We start from the raw sequence: 20428 nt of genomic DNA on the forward strand, positions 1-20428 counted from the left end.
TTTACAGTATACACACAGTTTAATTTTTTTGTACACTGCACTTTACTGCATTATGAATCTTTCTCTTCCAACAGAAAATGCATCTTGAAACATTGCTAACACAAGTCATTTGGAATGTCTGTTAATATTGTCAGCATTGTCAAAAAGTTCCAGTAAAAAAAAAGTAGTAACAGAAATGCTGAACTGGAAGCATGGCAGAAACTTCTGAAATTTGCATCATGGATATGGCCATCATCTTTTTCTTATTAGGTGACACAATTTGCATTATATTGGATAATGAAGTCTCATTTGAATGTATATACCCCTGTAGAATTATTCCCCCCAAATAAGTAGCTACTGCAATATAAAGGTATGATTCCAAGGTGTTCAACATTGCTGCCAGTTAGAGGAGATGATGACTGTGAAGTAAACTCCCATTTATTGATACTTGGAATACAAAGAATTGTGATACTGAATATGGTTAACTTCATAGTTTTGTTTTTCCCAAATGCAGCAAACACTTTCTTGCAGGGATCTTAGCTTTCTGAAGTAATGGAAAAAAATTAATTTGCTTAGGGATTTGTTGAGCAGTTCCATGAATAAAAAGTGGGTCTATCTTTCTTCCTCTGGGAATTGTGTTAATAGTAACCTTAAAATATCAACTGTGGAGGTCTTAAAGGTGGCATCCTGCTATTAGGAACTACTCAGTAAAAACTAAAAGTCCTTTTTCAGCATAGATAGGAAATACAAGCGAGCAAAAACACTGCTTTGGGGTCAGGGGATGGGGTGGGGGTAGACCTACAGCTGTATGAGACATTGAGTTATGCTAGTATTGGGGTTGGTTCATACATGCATCACATCACAGATCTCCCATCATTTGACTATTCAACATTTGATGTGTATTAACAGTGTTTGAATTGCTGTCAAGTAATATCTTGTCTGTGATGGCTCTTCACACAAGCAAGTCATTCGTTGATGTTACTGTCAACTTCAACATGAATGTTTGAACTGGTCATCATAGCACTCCTTCTGCTGGGTAAAATAATACTCTTGGCATCTCTGCTAATACTGGATTGAATGTGACTTTTATAGCAGTCAGTTTGCAACTCAAGAAAATATCCTCTCTCCTAGAGACACAAAGAAAAATAGAACTTAGAAATATAGTGAACATAACTAGTGTGTGGGCTTGCTGCATACAGCTCATAGTTAGTGAAAGACTAATTTATTTTGGTGGCTGCCAGTGATTTATCATGCAGGTCATAGGATTCCTCCTGTTGGATTTAATACTCACTATTGGCATCTGCTTTGAATAATTGAGAGTTCATACCAAGTAGCCTACATAGCTTTTGGTTAACACAGCCAAATGTTATAAAGATGTGTCAACAGTAATGTAGATATCTGTATAAGAGGCTAACATTTATGTTCTCCAAGCTTGCATGAGTATGGAAATAACAGTGGATTGTCCTTGCCTAGGTCTCTGCAGGTACCAACTCAAAAGGAAAGAACAGGTTGACATGACAGAGGGAAGAGTAAGTTACACTTCCACAGTGAGAACTTTTAAAAGTACAGGTAAAGCATGTCAGCCTATAACTAGCAGTGAGCACCTTTATTCCACATGTTTAGCACACAATTTCCTGCTGCTCTTACGTAGGAGGTGGTATTGGTGGCAGTAGCAAGAAAATACTGTTCTCAACAAGAGAAACTACCTCATGAGGAGGGGTTGGCGATGATCAAAAATTTGGGAAAGCTGGTATGTCCAACCAGTTGTCGCATCTTCCATATAACATTTAGGTAATAAACTGATGAGATCAAGTTGGACTATGTTCAATTGGGGATATCCTTCAGGATGTTAATAGGATTTATAGAGTTTATTACTGTTTGTGCGTGGTGCTGATGAAACTTTATACTGGAAGCATTGTTTCCATTGTATACTATTCTACAGAACTTATACACTACTACGCAGTATACTGGGAATACGTGGACCTCTTTGGTAGCAAAACTTGTTTGCTACCAGTTGAGCATTTGATCTTGCCTTGCTATTCTTTACAATATATACACTTGTTTTGTCCACCTCCATACCTACTTGCACAGCTGTACACAACTGAGTCTTGGCAAGCCATGAAATGATCTGTATCTGCATATGGGGTGGAGGGCTGAAACATAGGCAGTTCACAAGGTTTTAGAATGTGAAAAATTAATCTCAATGAAATTGAGATTCTTGGTGGGTGCAGTGTATAAATGGAGAGAGAATTTCCCTTTATTCAGATGCATAGAATATACCGTATATGGCTAAAAAATAATGGCTTACTACATGAGAGATTTGTGGATATGAATCCATCTGTTTTCATTCTAATAGTAAACTGTCAGTGGCTTAATAGAACTAGAAAAATATATAGGAACCTTCATATTAAGTTGAAATAGACCCCAGTATGAAAAGCTGAAGCTTATGGATACTGGGCTTTGACTCATTGGCTTTAAAGTCTCAAATCTCCAAACTACTCACTTTATGTTAAAGCACTGCAATATTTAGCAAAGTACTTCACTAAGAGATACTACGCATGTAAAAAATGGGTTTTCAAGCCAGTGATTAGCTTGAAAACTTTGCAGAATTGTACAACACATACTATATATAGATATACACACACACACACACACACACACACACACTGATTTAAGGAATTCAAGCACCAATGTTTCTTTTCCCTCTCCATGTACATATAAATGTTGCTGCTGCTGAACTTGGCACGATATTTTAGATCTACATATGTACATTTTCTCCCTAACTTCATAGCTTTGGTTAGGTGTCCATGATTTTTTAGTAATTGAATTAAATACTCTTCCTCTTCAATGGTTTTTATATTTAAACTGTAGATGCACAGTAAATTTAATTCCATAACATAATCCATAATGCAATCTGGATACAGAATTTTTATCTAAAAACTTATTCTTTGTTTTTCAGAGTGGTTTTGTACTAATTTAAATGATATGCCTTAAATATTCTCTGTTAATCAAAATGTTCCAAAAGGTATGTTTTTATTATATTAAACCAGCTCTGTTATTCTACTCTGATTATAAAACGTTCTTATGCTTCCCAGGGTATACTCTGGCCATATTTAATTAGAAGTCAGACCTAGTGAAATCAGTGGGACTAAATTCTGAATAAATAGGGTTAGGATTGGTATATAAATCGTCCAGGGTTGGGATTTCACAATGGAAGCTGAGAGCTTGTCCTGCAAGGGTTAATTTGGTGTCCAGAGAAAACAGTAGTTGATGTATAAAATAGTTTTCTGGTTTAGATGAACAGTTGGGGATGGCAGGCAAAAAGGAGTTCTCTGTGCTTGCTTTAAAAAAATACTTCAATGTTCTTTTCTTTATAGTATATATTGGTTCTTAGTCTGAAGTGTGTCCCATTAAAGTCAAGACACTTTTAATAATAGTTGAGGGGTATCTAATACCTCAAAAGACCAGGCTGCATACTACCAAATGTCTGTAAAGGTTGATATTTCAAAGCAATACATGTAATCCTGGAAGTGTCAACAGCTATATTCTGAATCTGGAACACATTCAGATAAGCTGAACTCTTAATACGGAGTTAAAGAAAATAATACTTAATCTTTTTCCATGCTTTAGGACACTGGAAAATCCCTCTTCCGCACCTTTCCATTGTAGATCATAAATCTGAGAATTGTTTTTTATGACAATTTTTTTGTTTAAATCTCTACTGCAAAGAAAACTGAGTTGGCTGGAATATTAGGAATCATAGCTACAATGCATTAATTGGTGAAATGTCCTCCCTTCACTGGGGCCTTTAAATATATACCAAACATATTTTCATCCAGACTATTTTTCTAAATCAAATCTGGATGCTTGAGAGTAAAAATTTTACACATATAATTACATAACATGAAGCAGTTTACATATTTTGGGTTGAGCGTATTTAGACTTCCGAACATCAGGAGTGCAAATTTAATGCAAACATTGCTGCTTTAACACTGAAAATATTGTGGGCTCATTAAAAAAAAAAAAACCACACACACCCTTAAATACTGCATCACTCAAAACAAATAGCCCAGAAAAATCTAGGCTTTCTCAACATTAGTGTAAAAAAAAAAATCAAAATATGAGTAGGATCCCTGCAATTTAAAATAAGTTTATCTGCTTTTATTCTTTGATTACCTGTAGATATTACACTTCACATTCTTTATAGGATAGTTGCTGACACTTGCACTGTCCATAACCATTAATGATGATGAAGGGTCCTTCATGGGTGGGTTCATATTCATTATATGGTCCTTGGTCTGACATGTTTGACATATGTAGCCGTGTTTGAGATCGTAGTTGCCTGTGGCTTTGAATCATTGAGCACTGCCTAATTTTTCTTAATGTGGGAGGGCAGCACTTCCTGGAGATGAACACTACAAAAATGATAAAAAAGAAAGAAAATAATAAAGCCATTGTTCCTGTAATTACCTGCTGGGTGAAGATGGCATTGTTTGGCTCAGGAAACTGCTCTTCTGTGGTAATGGGTATGCCTGTAGTAGTTGAAATTTCTTTGTCTCCCACATGGAAATTTGAGGAGCTTATTCTTTTTGTGTATTCAGTCGTTGGAGCTCTGTAACTTGTAGCAGTGGACGTAACAACAGTTGATAAATTCCAGCAAAGCTGAAAACCATAAACTGCATCTAGAATATCCTCTCCCTGGGTGTGGTTTGGGCTATGACAAAGTATGGAGTGCTCCCACCGACCTTGGAAACCACTCAGCCATGTGGCTAATGCACATATTTTGGGGCTGCATTCCCAGGGGTTGCTGGAGAGGCCCACTGTAGTTAGGGTTTTAAGGGAATATAAAACCTTGGACTCCAGCGTGGTTAGCTTGTTGTTATCCATTAGGAGTACTTTAAGATTAGGCATTGTTTCAAAAACTGTCATATCAATGGCTTTGATCTCATTTCCAGACAAATCTAGCTTTTCTAAAGTGCCCCAGGTCCATTCCATCCCGCATGTCAAGTTGCTAATTTTATTCCCCTGCAAGAAGAGCATGTGCAGATTGCTTAGCCGTAGGAAATGAGCAAAGTTAATCTTTGTCAGCTGGTTGTGCTCTAGGTGAAGCTCCCTCAGTTTGATTAATCCTGCAAATCCATTGCGTGCCAAACTTCGCAAGCGATTTGTGCTCAAATCCAAAAAATCCAAACTACGACAGTCTGAAAATAAACGGACTGGGATAGTCCTCAGGGAATTAGAACGTAAACTCAAGGTTTGCATTTTGCGAAGGCCATAGAACAACTCGGGATGCAAAGCAGATAATTGATTGAAAGAGAGGTCCAAATGTTGCAGGTTAAGCAGTTGGCTAAAAGTTGTGTTTGGCAAATGAGATATTTTGTTTGAACTTAAAATTAATTCCTTGAGTTTATACAGTCCTTGAAAAGCATCTTCTCTTATTGTATCAATTTGATTATGGTCTAAATGAAGCCAAGTAAGTTGACTGAAGCTTGCAAACTGATCCCCTTCAAGTTCCATAATAAAATTGTGCCTCAATGACAAACCTAGACAGCCCTTGTCAGTGGTGTTTGGCACTGAGTGAAACCCCTGAGAGTCACAGTAAAAGAGCAGCTTCTCACAACGGCATTTTGGCGGACAAGCTGTGCCCAAAGCAGGCAGCATTTTAAAAACAATACTCATTGCATATACTGCTGCCAGCATAGGAGCCCCTAATGGCCACTTGAAATGTAAGCCTGCAGAATATAATTCAGGGAAACAACAAAATAGGATATTCTTATCAGATGTATGCTTACAACAAAAAGGAGAAAGACTGCTGCAGATAATGACATGCATTAAAATGTTTCAGGTCTTTACATTTAAAACAAATCCTTGGTATGAGTATCCGTCTAAATTACTGAAATTACTGACGGGCACTTCCCAGTTGCCTTTAAAAAAAATCTATTGTTGCCTACATGTGCATTTCTAAAGCAAGATTGACTGCACATAGTTCAGCAAATCAAAATGTATAAACTTACCCATTCTTTTGAGTACGTTGGAGGTTGCATTCAGTCGTAGTTTTAGACTCAACAGAGTGAGTCTGTAAAGAGCTCTAACGTTGACAACCTTTAAATAATTTACTTCTACTGTCCTCTGATATTAGAATAAAAATTACTTCACATCCCCTTTCTCATATTTTCCTTTTAAATTCATTTCCTTGATTTCCAGTGACAGGTCTGCTAATTCCTTAATCAGTGCTGAATTGGAGTTCTCCGTTTTTAATCTGTATAGCTGTTTAATTGAAAACGCTTTCCAAAGCTATGGCTTTTTTGTCTTAACTTGTTGATGGCAGATGGGTGGCTTATTGCTGAGAGAAGCTTCTGTAGTTGCTTGAATGCATTTGCTGAAAAGCTTTCAGTGATACGGTACAGGAACGCATTTGCTTATGTGCTGCGACCACACAACTGTATATAGGCTGACGTCACCCTGTGACGTTCCTTTTTGTTTGGATTTTCCAGAAGCGTTGCACTTTAAGGAACTGTGGTGCATACTGTGAATTGTGAGATTAGACTACCACTAAGAGGAAAAACCTAACTGTACGAATTCTTCATCCTGCATCTAAGGGATTGGAATGACTTTGCAGGAGTTTCTTGCAGGTTACATGCTAATTACTACAACCTTGAGCTGTATAGCTGAATTCATGAAGTATAGTTACAGTAATTATTTTTGTGGCATGGTGGTCCTGCTGGTATTCTCCTGCCTAAAAGGTGTAGGGGTATTTGTGTGAGAGTAGGATGCGAATTAATAAAAGCCTGTCAAGGAAAGTTGCATGGGATTAGCACTCCAGAAGTGATCTGCATTGCCATACGATTACAGAACTAGTTAAAATGGAAGGAAATGTTTATTGCTGGTATTGGGGGGGAAACCGTTTTGTTCAACACTTGAGAGAAATTTAACCAAATGTAAAATCTTCAAGCAATTATTTTTTACTTTAAACCTATTTTTAAAATATCTATCACTGTAGAAATATCTAATGTTTCTAAGAAGTACTCAGTTCAAATAGGATTTGAGAACAAGCAAACACACTTGGGTTCTATTCCAATAAAACAAACCAATGATTCATCTGGGAATTGGTTAACGAAGAGATAACCAGAACAAAAGTGAGACTGGATGAAAAATTGTCCATGGAAAACTTGAAATAGATTAATGAGGATATATACAAACTTCCTCTTCCTGAATTTTTTTTTTTTACAAAAAATTAATCCTTTTACAAAAAAAGCCCCGCCCCACTTAGCCAAGGTGAAAGTATTGTTAGTCTGTTCAGTTCATTTGGCAAAGATTTAAATAGTCAGTTTCTTGGGGTGGATGATGATAGTGCAGGTCAATAAGCTACTTAAACATTTTGCTTTTTAGTGTGTGGCCTTTTTAGTTCTTAGAGTTGGACTGAAGAATAAATCAGATGAATTCTTATTTAAACTGCATACTGAATGATGCCAGCTATTGGGAATGGTTGCAATTCAAATACTGGAGTAACTCAGTTTTAAAAAGTCAGATCCTGTTGGTTCAAGGTGGTATGGAGTTGTAAGACTCATTTCCTCCCTTCCCGTTCTTGCTATTCCTGTTTGCCCCTGTAAGTGAAGTCGTGGTTTCAAATCCGTTGTTATCTCAATTTTAGATACAATTATCTAAGGGGTGTCAAACAAAAATGGTCGACTGCAACATTCAGACACATTTTTCAGTTGAACAAAATGAATACTGACTGGACATATCCTAGTACTATCCAAGTATTTTGAGGCTTGTTCTATCATTAACAGTGTAATTTGCAACTCATAAAATTAATTAATCTACAACACAGTTGCCTTTTTCAGTTAACATTTTCTACTGGCTGTTAAAATGATGGTCACGATATAAGGTCTAAGGGGTGATGCTACCTTTTGCAAGATTTCTAAAACCAGTTTCCCCCTGGCTGTGTTTCTCCAGAGCAATTGCTTTCCTTCTATGTGGCACATTGCAAAATTCTTGATGAAACACAAGTGCATGTCCAATATAGGCACGTTCTGTCATTGCGGTTTTGGAAGCTTGGGTGTGTGCTAGCATTCAAGAAAGACAAAGGGATATCATTCTGGCTTCAACTGATGCTTGGTGGTGGGGCACCACCCAGCAGAAGGTTTTCTTTAAAAAAGCTGTTATTTCCTGCGAGAAATAGGGGTAGAGAATGCTAGCTTCAGCAGATGCTGAGCAGTAGCACCCAGAGAGCTGCTGCCAAAAAGCAGTTGAAAAGGCCTCTCTACCCTTTCCTTCTCTGGATCGGTAAAAGGCGTTTTGTAGGGTTTGCTGCTTTGGCCCTGCTTGGCTAAGGCTCTCTGGGCGCTTTGGCCATGCAGCTGCCAAACCACCCCCAGCATTCCTCCCAGCCTATCAGTTGGGGAGGAGTGAGGATCACTGTAGAGCTGCCCATCCATCTCTGCACCTTCAAAGTTAAAAAGGAAGCTGGTCACCTGTCATGCTTGTTAGAAGGTAGCTCCACAGGGGAAATTAATGTCAGCACCTGCTTGAAATGCTAGTCTCCAGAGTACCTCTGCCATAATTCTTTTTCCTTTGCACCCCCAGTACTCCCATCCTAGAGTCACATACAACAGAATCCAAATAGGCTGAGATAATGCAATTTGTTAACTTAAAGCTCTTCTGTTCCCAATTAGGCTGTCCTTTTTGTTTGTTTTAATTAAGCTGAATTAAAGTACTGGGGTATTGAGAGTGAATTTGGGCGTAGTGGCTCTGCCTCCTCACCCAAGTACGACTACATTGTGATGCCCGGAGAGGTTGGTGATGGTGGTGAAGTCTCCAGTAATGATTTATCTGCATACACTTAATGCTGCATAGTAGTGGGGAGACAGAACAATGACTGCCATTGGTGGAGTTGTTAAGAGCCTAGGAAAGATAGGGTAGAAGTAGTTGGGACAGGGTTCTGGGAAGGCAGCAGGTCAAGGGAAGCCTAAGAGAGACTGAAAGAGAAAATACTTCAGAGAATGGTGGGGAGAAAAGGGCTTAGAGGAGAAAGGGAAGCTGGAAGATAGAATAGCAGGTGAATGTTGTACATGGCTAGGTGTTGCAGAGGTGGGAGTTCAAATCATAGTTGATATGAAATAATGAGCCAGATCTTTGACTTCAGGCTTCCAGTTCTAAGCAGTGTGCAGCCCAATTCCATGGGTTCCCTTCAAGATAGTTTACTGGGGCAGTCCAAGTTAGGCAGGATCATGTGCTCAGCCAGCGTCATTAAAACTTGATAGCAAGCTTTAAAGCAACATGCAATGCAGAAATAGCAATGGCTCCTCCATTACCTCCTTCATCAACAGTGCAGCATTCCCACCCAATCATATTTGTAGCTAGACAACCCCCATAGTAACCATGTGGCAGCCTGCTGGTTGGTGCTTTCCTTAGTGGCCACTGTGTTGCTGGCAGTGACCAAACCATTTATTTATAACCTTATCAGGTCATAGATAGTGAGAGGCAAAGGGATAAAGAATTTTTCCCTCTGCCCAGAACATATTTTGCTGTTGTTCTATCGCCAGTTTGAGTACTACTCAGGAGTTGGTAGACACGATACAAATCCAAGTTTAAACACATTGCCACCACCAATACTTCCATTACAAGCCAAAACTCACTTGGCTAGACATATGCAGTTACCATTTTGCAAAGGTAAAGTGTAGGGCACAATGCTAAAGAGGCATCGTCGCTGAATTAAAAACACAAGAATGAGGCATGCTACTAAATCCAGACTTGATAAGATAGCTTTGTGGTAAAGACTTTCATATTTGGAAGCAAGACACTGGTTTGAATCCTGCTTCTGGAAATTGTCTTTAGAATATGAGATCCATGCATGTCAAAACACAGTGTATAGATCTTGGCATGCAGTAAATCATTCTTCTACAGGGAAGCAGAAAGGCAGTCAGAGCAAGTAAGCTGATTCAGGAGGGACTGGGGCTTCAGCAAGGTCACTGCATCATGTGACTTCAGGTCATATCATAGGATCATAACCTCATTCCTTGTTATCCCCAGCAGCTCCAGCTGCCCATACCTCCTCACCCCCAGTGTTCATAGGCCTGCATGCATCTTAAGACCTCTGGCTATACTGCTCACTGCAGCTGAGGGCTATGGCTCTGTATTAAAGCATATGTGTCCGGCCTAGACACACTTCCTCTATGTCTGGCATATAACCAAGACAACTGCTAGAGAAGAGAAACCCCCTCTGTACCCATCATAAAAATTCAGTGGCCTGCTGCAGGAGCCATTTATTTATGAAATGTATTCAATGCCTCATCAAATACTTTTCTTGGAGTTTTACAATAATGCTAAAATACAAATAAAATCACAGTGAAAACAACTAAATAAAACTAACAAACATGCCAACACAGCATAAAATACAATATCACATTGGAGGAACTAAGATAATAAAACACAAACATACGCATTTTTAACAAGTATTTAAAAGACTTTGAATTTTTTTTAAAAAGCTTGGGAGAATAGGAAAGTTTTAGCCTGGTGCCAGAAATATAGTGTGGGTACCAGGCAACCTTCTCTTGAGAGAGCAACCCAGAACCATCCCTCCTCTGCTGATCCCCAGCTACCTAGTAACTCTTGTGGCCTTATCATAACACTGCTGTAAGCACTGGGGGGAGAGAAGGGAATGTGTCATAAATTGTGTTGTATTATCCCCTTGTTGAATGTATTTATGCATTTTGTATTTAGTAACTGAAATGATGTTTAAATCCTGAATTGAAAGTTTGTTTATAAGTTTATTGTAGCATTTTTATTGTTAGCTTTTCATACTGTTGTCTTTTGATAATGGTATTTTATATTATTCCATTGTGTATGATGTTAGCCACTTTGGGCTTCCATTTGGAAAGAAAAGTGGCATACAGATAAACTATGATGATGAAGTAGTGTCCATTAGTTGTAGCTGTGCAGCTCCTATAACCACGGTTATTTAAGATGTGAGTCAGTATGAGCAAGTACCTTCACACAGGTGCCATACTTGCCTTTCTATATGGTCTAGCTGCCACTGTGCATCCTTTCCAATTATCTGCTCATTTGGTATGCTCCTTAATGATTGTGTGTGAGAGAAAGAGAGCAGAGGCAGGGATGTTTTCGAGATAGATTTTATTTAGTGAAATATTTTTAAACTACCCTCCAAATAAAGACGGCCAATACAACAGAACATCAAGATCAACCAATTAAAATGTCTGGGTAAACAAAAGGTTTTGACCTGATGCTGAAACAATTGCAATGCTGGCCCAACTGCACCTCCATGGGGATGGTATTCCATAGTCAGGGTAACTCTTCCTCTTGTTTATTCGCAATATACCAGAGGTAATCAGAGAAGAGCCTCTGCTGACCATTCGAACACAATCATGCATAATATTGCACTGAACATTTACAACTGGTTCTACACCTAAGCTTTACTGCTTCATTATGAAGACTTTCTACAATCCCTTATCCTTTCAAAGCTTAGCTTCTCAGCTGTGCTGTAGCAGTTAATCCTGATTAACTGTAGTTTGAGCTAGATTTAACGTATTCCACTACAATATTAACTTTCAGGGATCAACTGTGTGTAAATGCATTTTTTAAGTGGTTTAGGCAAGACTGGCATCAGCACCGAGCATTCTTGGACCACTGTGGGGGCCTCAGCATCCTGGCAGAGCCTACTGCTGATTCTGCCTCACCCTCCATCATTTTTTAAAAAATCTGGCCCAGTCCTCTAGCCACCATTTTAATTTCCCACAAAATGACCCCAACCTAGCAGTGTTCCAAGGCATTGTGGTAAATTAAAATAACCACTAGACCTAGCCACCTGGCAGTGATCAAAGCACTGCTGTTGCCCACAACTACCCACTGCCACCAGGTAAGCCTGCCAGGGCCCAATGATGCAGAAGGGGGCCCACCAGAGTGTACTTTGTCCAGGGTCCCCTCAAACCTGGAGCCAGCCCTGGATGTAGGTACCCTCATTCTTCTTGTATTCATAACATCATAAGAATAAGCAAGTGGTGAAACTATTGAAGCCCAGTATAGCTTGCCTATTACAGAACCAAAATATTGCATTTTATACAAATGACTATAGATATCTGATTCCAGGCCCAATTCAAAGTACTGGTGTTAACTTTTAAAGCCCTAAATGGCCTGGGGCCAGGTTACTTGAAGGATTGTCTCCTCCCATATATACCTGCCTGGACCCTAAGATCATCTTTAAAGACCCTCCTCTGGGTGCCCCGACCAAATGATGGGAGACAGAGGATTACTAAGGAGAGGGCCTTTTTGGTGATAGCACCCAAGTTGTGGAACACCCCCCCATAGAGGCTCATCTAAGACCTACGTTATGGTCTTTCCAACACCAGGTGAAGACCTTTTTATTCTCCCAGGCATTTTAAGGACTGTTTTTAGTGTTTTATTCTGCCGCTCGTTTTAATTTGGGTTTATGTGCTGTGGTTTTATGTGCTGAGATTTTCTTCTTTGCTGCTGGTTTTAGCCCAGCTTTATTCTGGGCTATTTTCATTTTTTTTTGTTTTAATGATTGTACTTTATGTTTTTAATGTATTCTACACCACCCAGAGAACTTCAGTTATTGGGCAGTTTAAAAGTACAATAAAGAAAGAAAGAAAATTCAGTCTGAAACTAAGTCTAGATCAATTGGTATAAATATCCAATTCTACACAGGGGCTCCCTGACTGTGCATGGGAGCTGAGCTTACACACAAGGCATTCTCTGCTGACTACGGTTTGCCCAGATACTGAAGTCAGTGGAAAAGTCCACGTGTGCACAGATTTTGGATCAAGGTCATTACAGTGGGTACAATGCATTAATCTTGCTTTGTTTTATCTAATGTTTTTTAGGCTGGACGCAAAGAAAGAAGTGATGCTCTTAACTCGGCAATAGACAAAATGACAAAAAAGACAAGGGATTTGCGTAGACAGGTAGAGTATTGAATATGTATAAAATGCTCATGCAGACATTTACACAACATAACATTCTATTTATCAAGTTGGTCTGATTCTAGCAGTCCCTATAGTTCTGTCCATTGTAACAGAAAACAAAACACCTGGATTCAGTTAGGATAGGCTAGCTGGCCTTGGTGGTAGTAGGTGGCAGTATCTTCACAGAACCCTGAGGTACAGTTGTGTTTAGGCTTAATTGGAGGTGGGGGTGAGGAATTATTGTTCCTCTTTCTTAGCCATCTTCCCAGCAGCAAAGGCCAGCCTGAACAAGCCACTGCTTACAGGGAAGGTCTCCTTGGGAAGGAGGGACTTTAGTAAAGGCACTCTTGCATTTCTGTCCCTTGTCTACAAGGGAAATTCAACGTATCAAAGCAGCAGTTCAAAACTGCTTTTGTAGCCATCTACTCTCATTAAAAAGATAAGGGACGGTCAGTTGGTATACTCATGTTCACAGGTGGCTGTACTCTGGCATAAAATCAGCACCACCTAGTAGTAATGGGACAAATGAGCTCTGAGATGGCTGCAGCATTATATTCACACTTTGGATGTAGGAAATGTGTCTCACAGCTTTTGATAACTTTTCCTGAGAAGTGACACTCAATAGAACTTTCTACTACCCCTTGAATTTAAACTTGGTAGAGCTGCTAAAAGACAGGTAAGATTGGTTTGGAAGTCAGTTCCAGACACCTGAGAGCCCTCAGGTGGCCATCCCTGATAACTGATGGATCTAGAAAAGCATGAGCGGTTTCAAAATCTGTGTCAAAGGGGGGGATGTATTGCTAATTGCAAAGAATGTTAAATATCAACTAGATTATGTAGGTTGATCTGTATGGTTTGGTTATGAAAATATTTTTCTGGAAAGACTGCCAGAATAGATAGCTGAGTGTGTTTTTCAAGTACTAACAGGTAACCAAAGGCATTCAGTGACCCAGTTCCAATGGTGTAGTAGTAAATTAGAAGTGCAGGCACTTACCACAATGGTCATGGTAGCCACACCCCCAAAGAGTCCAAAATTTCAGGCAGCTGTGTTGATCTATATCAACAACAAGTTCTAGGAGTTTTCATCTGCTGGGAACAGATCTTTTCTAAAGCTATTGGGTCAAAATTGCCCATTCAAGACTTTGTTGTTGTTTATTCGTTCAGTCACTTCCGACTCTTTGTGACTTCATGGACCAGCCCACGCCAGAGCTTTCTGTCGGCCGTCACCACCCCCAGCTCCCCCAAGGTCGAGTCCGTCACCTCCAGAATATCATCCATCCATCTTGCCCTTGGTCGGCCCCTCTTCCTTTTGCCTTCCACTTTCCCTAGCATCAGCATCTTCTCCAGGGTATCCTGTCTTCTCATGATGTGGCCAAAGTACTTCAGTTTTGCCTTTCATATCATTCCCTCAAGTGAGCAGTTGGGATTTATTGCCTGGAGTATGGACTGGTTTGATCTTCTTGCAGTCCAAGGCACTCTCAGAATTTTCCTCCAGCACCACAGTTCAAAAGCATCTATCTTCCTCTGCTCAGCCTTCCTTATGGTCCAGCTCTCGCAGCCATTGGTTACTACAGGGAATACCATTGCTTTAACTATGCGGACCTTTGTTGTCAGTGTGATGTCTCTGCTCTTAACTATTTTATCAAGATTTGTCATCGCTCTCCTCCCAAGAAGTAAATTCAAGACTAAGCCACCCCAAAATACTTTACAGTTCAACAAGGAACAGTATATTGTTGCTGGGAAAATTTACTTCTCCCCAGCTACTATGAGGATTGCAACTAAACCCTGAGGGAACAGGGAATTCTTAGCAGGGTGGCAGATGATGTCAGCATCCCTGCTAATAAAGTGCCACTGCTGTGTCCCTGCGAGCCCTTGCTCCACTTCACCACTGCTTGGTTCACATATAACAACCCATGGGTTTTTGAGGCCATGTGGGAGCGAGTGCTCTGCCTCCTGCCCACTCACTGCTTCCGCTTTGCATCTGATTTAGAAAACAGTGTGACATGCAAACCAAAAATTTTGGGTTGTTGAGGGGTTGTTGAGTGTGTTAACCCATGGTTTGTTGTTGGGTTAAAATCAGATGCAAAGCAGAAGCAGCAAGTGGGCAAGAGGCAGCTCGCTTGCTCCTGCAAAGACCTGACCAACAGTGGGCTAACTAATTAACCTATGGTTAGTTGTTACATGTGGACAGGGTCTGTGTTTGGCCTCAGTCTATTTTAAAACTACTTAATTGTGTGAGCAAGTACCATTCCCAAATTTTGCGGAAATATGATTTCCCAATTGCTTTGGAGCAACCATTCCCCATTAAAATAATTATTTTGAGGCTGGGATGTTCATAATGTGATTATGAAGTATGTATAGACTGTCTTAATTTGAAGGAAGTGGCTTCAGAGTAGTCTCCATTCAGCAGTATCTATTTGCTTTGAAATGAAGGGCTGTTGATGTTTAGCAGAAGGATCACTGGCAAAGTAAATTGTTTGACTTTTATTAATGCAGAGGTAAAAAGAAATAGCAGTTTACTTTAATGAAAGACTAACATTGTTTTGATCTCTGTTCTTAGCTCCGCAAAGCTGTTATGGACCATGTTTCAGATTCCTTTCTGGAAACAAATGTACCACTTCTAGTTTTGATTGAAGCTGCCAAGAACGGGAATGAGAAAGAAGTTAAGGAATATGCTCAGGTTTTCCGTGAACATGCCAACAAGCTGATTGAGGTAGTATGATAATCATATTTGGGTAGTGTGCTACTGTGTGGCAACTAAGTTATGCATTACGTAAAGTATTTATCCTGAATCTACTGCCAACTAGTTTCATTGAATGACCCCAAGTTGGTTTGTTCATTCAACCCTCACCTCTGCCATCATCAGTTTATGTTACTATTTAGAATAGAAAAATCTATTAGAAATGTCTTGGGGGCGGGGCGGGGGGGTGGGGAAGAAGCACAAAGTAATCTCTTAATTTTATAGAAATTTAAAGATAAGTGAGATTTAAAGAAATCTTATCTGTTGTAAAACATTAGTGTCTGGCAACTAGTCAAAGTAGTTGCCTGATGCATGCAGAAAAAATGACAAATGGAAACATTTGCTAGAATAGCGGCTGTAATATAGAAGCCATTTTGTCACCAGTGACAAAGCAAGCATTACGTATCCAGTGCAGAAGATTAAAATGTTACATATTTTTACCACACCATAATAATTTTCCATAGATAGATACTTTCAAGCAACTATGATTTTCTTCATCCACAAGTATGTGTTGCTTATGCAATCTATTCTCCTGCTCTGTAGTTACGTTTTTGCTATCTGCTTCTAAAGAGATTTGAACAAAGTGCAATTCCCTAATGTTTAACTTTTATTCATCATCTTGGTACAGCTTTCTAATCTTGAAAAAATATCCAAATAAGTAATGTAAAACTACCTTCTGTTTCTGGAAGCTTCCTTGTCTTGTCTAGGCTGATAGTTAAAATAGTTGATTTCTGAAAATCTGGTTTTACTTATGGTTGTGTCTTTGGAAAAGCATTAGATAACATAGACGCCTTTTCCAGCTGGTGGCACTATGTATTTTAAAGATTTTTATTTTTTTTTAAATCTTGTTGACAAGTTGTGAAGAGAAGTTTGGAAACATGACAGCATAAATACCGAACATAAAACACCCAGTTAGCACAATATAATGGAAAATTCCAAGGGTTTGTGCTTCTGGACCAGAACAATTACATTAGAAATGGCTGTAGAATTGTCATCTGTTTCATAGCAATGGAAAAAGGTATTTTTATTCTTGAAAAATGGGGCATAGAAGCCAGAATATCACTATTTCATTTCTGCATGTTGTTCCCAGTAATATATAATTTCAAAAGGGCTTACCAATGCCACATTCTACTTTTAACACAAGTGTAAAAAGACTTTATACGAGCATGGGATTCATACGCAGAGAAGCTATAATTTTAAAGCTAGAACTTTGTCAGGCTCTAAAGCCAGATTAACTCATGCATATTTATCACTCGTTGTAGTATCAAGTGATGCCTTGCACTTATAAATGAACTATCACCCATCAGTCACTACAGACAAAACTTTATCATCCAATATCAAGTCTCACAATACATTTCAATGGAGATCATTAACATGTGTGGTTGATGTCAACAGTGTAAAGGAATTGTATAGTGTTTCTATTATTCAGTCATACAAAAAACAGCAGATTAGCATGCAGTTTACAACTTTCTGTAATTGCAGAGTAGAATTTTTAAGGAGCCACTAAAATTAACAAGTATCTATTAACATCAGATCTGTTAAAAAAGAAACTTAAGATTCTCAGTTAATTTTTTAAAAATTAATACAGCCTCATGTGTGGGTATACATTTGTGTGTTACCTGTTTACCTTGTTTGTCTACCTTGGTCCAGATGTTTAGTGCTCTTAAATATAATTAGAAGCCTAACCCTTGAAAAACAATTTTAGTTACTAATCTAAAACTTCTTTTTGATAACCTGCCCTTTCCCCGCAGGGTTCATCCAAAAGTATAGTCTTGAAATTAACTAAGTAGATTTGTCTTAATTGATCAGCTGTCATAGTTTGGTGTCTGAAGTATTTTATATAGCGTTAGACCTTGCAAACATCGACACAGTTGGGAGTAACGGTGAGCCCTGAGTAGTTCTCTTCCATGGTTGATTTTTATAATCCACTGAAAGACTGGTGACTTAAGCAGTAATTGTGAAGTGCTGAAAAATGGAACACACCAAAAAGGCACAGATCACTTGCTTGCTCAAAAAACCTGAACCCTATACTTGCTTTCTGCAAGTAAACTCCTTACAGTTAAGAATACCTCACTTGAGACATCAACCTAATTTCTTACTCCAGTGTCACTGTTAATTAATTTCAAAGCAAAATATAAAGACTTGATCCACATTTAGAATGGACAGCCTTTTAGAAGTCTGCCCAGCTCTTACATTTCTGTCACCAGCACATTAGTTCAAATTGTGGCAAAGTGTTGTAGGGAAGTAGTATATCTGGCAGGATTGTCACTTGAGGGTAAATAGAAACTTGTTCATCCAAATGTTGGCAGCACCAATAAGCAGCCTGAGGTCATCCATACCTCTTAATATGTAATGGGCAGATAGTTGGAGGTATGTTACAAAGTTGGCAAAAAGAGCTTTCATTGATCTGCATTTAAAAATTAATTTCTTCTGTCTCTACTATAAGAAGTATTCCAAATTCTGAGCGCCTCATACCTTTTAGATTAACTAAATTATCATCTAAGGGCGTGTCTGTCACTTCCACACTTTGAAAAGCATCATAGCCCTTGGTTGCTGTCAGTGTTCCTACCTATCTCATAGAATCATATATGGGGCACGAATTTTGGCTCTTTAGCCAATCTTAAATAGTACAAATTTGGTAATCTCACTACATATACTCAAAGTTTGATATTCCGAAGCAAGCAGTATATAGCAAAGATGGTCAACTTCCAGTTGGGAGGTTGGGTTTTCTTTGATTAAGTGCTGAGTGACCAGAGGGGATGCGTGCGCAAATGCACATATACATACTTGTGCAAGCGCACGCATGCACACACACGCGCGCTGAGTGTCAACCAATTCCAGCAGGGGGAGAGTCTTCCTGATTGAGAAGTCTGGTGATGGTAGACCAAATAAAACATTCAAGAATCCTTGGCTGCTGCTTCCATTGGAAAATGAGAAATCACCCATGACACAGGGACCTATGGGATAGCTTCCTGTTTCCTGATGGGAAGAATGCCCAGCAGCCCAGTTAGAAGCAGTGTTTTTCCTGTTGCTTCTGGACCAGCCAGCATCCGTCTCTAGACTTAATCACATGAAATACCTTCACACTAGTGCCATGCTTCCTGGGCAATGGCAAGTAGATAGAGCAGGTTGTTTTATAAGTCTTATAGCATCCATAGAACTCCATTGCATGAAAGCATGTTTTTACGATGCACACATGGAAGCCTAAAAGTTTGGCAAGTATTCTGAGGTCAGCTCAATGAGAGCAACGTGATTTGACAAGTTGGAAATAAAGGCTTGCCTCCTTTCTCACAGGCCAGTACTTGGGAGAGAATGGCTCTTCACTGACCTGGTTTGCGCAATACAGCAGGCTCACTGGGGGTTGTTTAACCCATGATGAGCACTGCTTGTGGAGACAATACTCTGAATATGCAACCCCTGCTTGGGAGTTGTGTTGTGTGAACCCAGCCACTGAGGTTTATGTGAGGGTTAAACAACGGTTGCATAACCCTCAGTTTGTTGTAGGGTTATTTAACCATCAAGTAACCCTCAGTGGCCAGGTTCACATGACATGGCAACCTCTGCTTGGGGTTGCAAATTCAAGATGTCACTCAGCATTTTGAATGTTTTGAATATAAATAACCCATGATGAGCCAGCTGTTTTGGGTGAACTGGCTCACTGTTTCCTTTTCATTTGTGGCTCTGCTCTCATTGGCATATCTACATATCTTGGGACGTAGCAATGTCTTGCGTCTTTATCCATTTTAGAGTTCAAAATGTACCACAGTCTTCATGGCTGCTTGAGGTTCTGTACTCACCTTGTATACAAACTAAGTTTGTAACTGGATGGGGAAGAGAAGCAGTGTGCATGCATCGTGAATCTGGGCTTCAGTATTGCTAACAGAAGTGGCCAGGCACTTCATATAGATCTATTTGGCTAAGAAAATAGCCAGTATGTTCTTTAACTTGAGAAATGCAAATAGAGTAAGCTGTGTTCAACATTTGGAATTTATCTCAATTACTTGGGTTCTTATATGTGGATTTAAAAACTTAATTTTCTCCAGCTTCTTGCCATTCATGTATTGTGATGTCTTCATTTGTTGCATTATATATTCAACTCTAACATTAGAATGCAGTTTTTGAATTTGAGTGCTGTAACTCTCCAGGCGAACATCCAAAGGTATTACTATGCATTAATAATTTTTAAAGTAATGAATCCAACAGACACGCATGCACACACATGCGCGCGCACTATTTGCCTTTAAAATAAACTTAAAATGAATCTAACAAAAAGTACAAGTGCTCTTAATAATCTATTTATTAACAATTTAGCTAAGTGAGTCTCTTCTCTGGTTCTAGCACTGGGAGAAATACCCAATCTGTACAGTATTATGCTTATGAAAGCATAGATAAGTTACATGAGGGGATGCATAAGAGTACTGCAAAAGATGTCTCAAAGTAGTGAGAAGTCTTTATAGTTCAAGCGAGACATAGCTGGAGCCACAAGTCTTGGCAGCAAGAACATCAGAGAAGCAAGCCACTTTTAACTTTACTCCCATAACAGTAGAGAGTCTCTACTTCTTGAACAAATACATTAAAATGCTTTTAATTGTTTCTCCCTTTATTGGTGCATGTTTATAAATAAGACAAACCCTTAAGAGATCACCTGGTTTACTGACCAGAGTTTTGACTTCCTTTGGGAGACTGTTGCTAAAAGGAGGCAAATTTGTGCTTCTCCCATTGGGATGGAACACAGTGTTCTTGTCCTTTTGTACTAGTTTTACATATT

At 39.2% G+C, this 20428-nt stretch overlaps 2 protein-coding genes across 2 annotated transcripts in view; one reads left to right on the forward strand and one right to left on the reverse strand.

The window, feature by feature from the left end:
* CTNNA1 (catenin alpha 1) overlaps positions 1 to 20428 on the forward strand; it is a 96609-nt gene that overhangs the window by 43073 nt on the left and 33108 nt on the right. The window contains exons 8-9 of the mRNA XM_084825758.1: positions 12840 to 12920; positions 15481 to 15633. Coding sequence (XP_084681884.1) covers positions 12840 to 12920; positions 15481 to 15633 — 234 coding nt within the window. The remainder of the gene's footprint in view (positions 1 to 12839; positions 12921 to 15480; positions 15634 to 20428) is intronic.
* LRRTM2 (leucine rich repeat transmembrane neuronal 2) lies at positions 273 to 5655 on the reverse strand. The gene has a single exon (XM_084825771.1). The coding sequence runs from the start codon at positions 5638 to 5640 to the stop codon at positions 4165 to 4167; it is 1476 nt and encodes a 491-aa protein (XP_084681897.1). The 5' UTR covers positions 5641 to 5655; the 3' UTR covers positions 273 to 4164.

The sequence above is a fragment of the Heloderma suspectum genome, chromosome 1 (genome assembly GCF_057233095.1).
Source record: "Heloderma suspectum isolate Gila_16-S chromosome 1, 16-S_ref, whole genome shotgun sequence".
Classification (NCBI taxonomy): Eukaryota; Metazoa; Chordata; class Lepidosauria; order Squamata; family Helodermatidae; genus Heloderma; species Heloderma suspectum.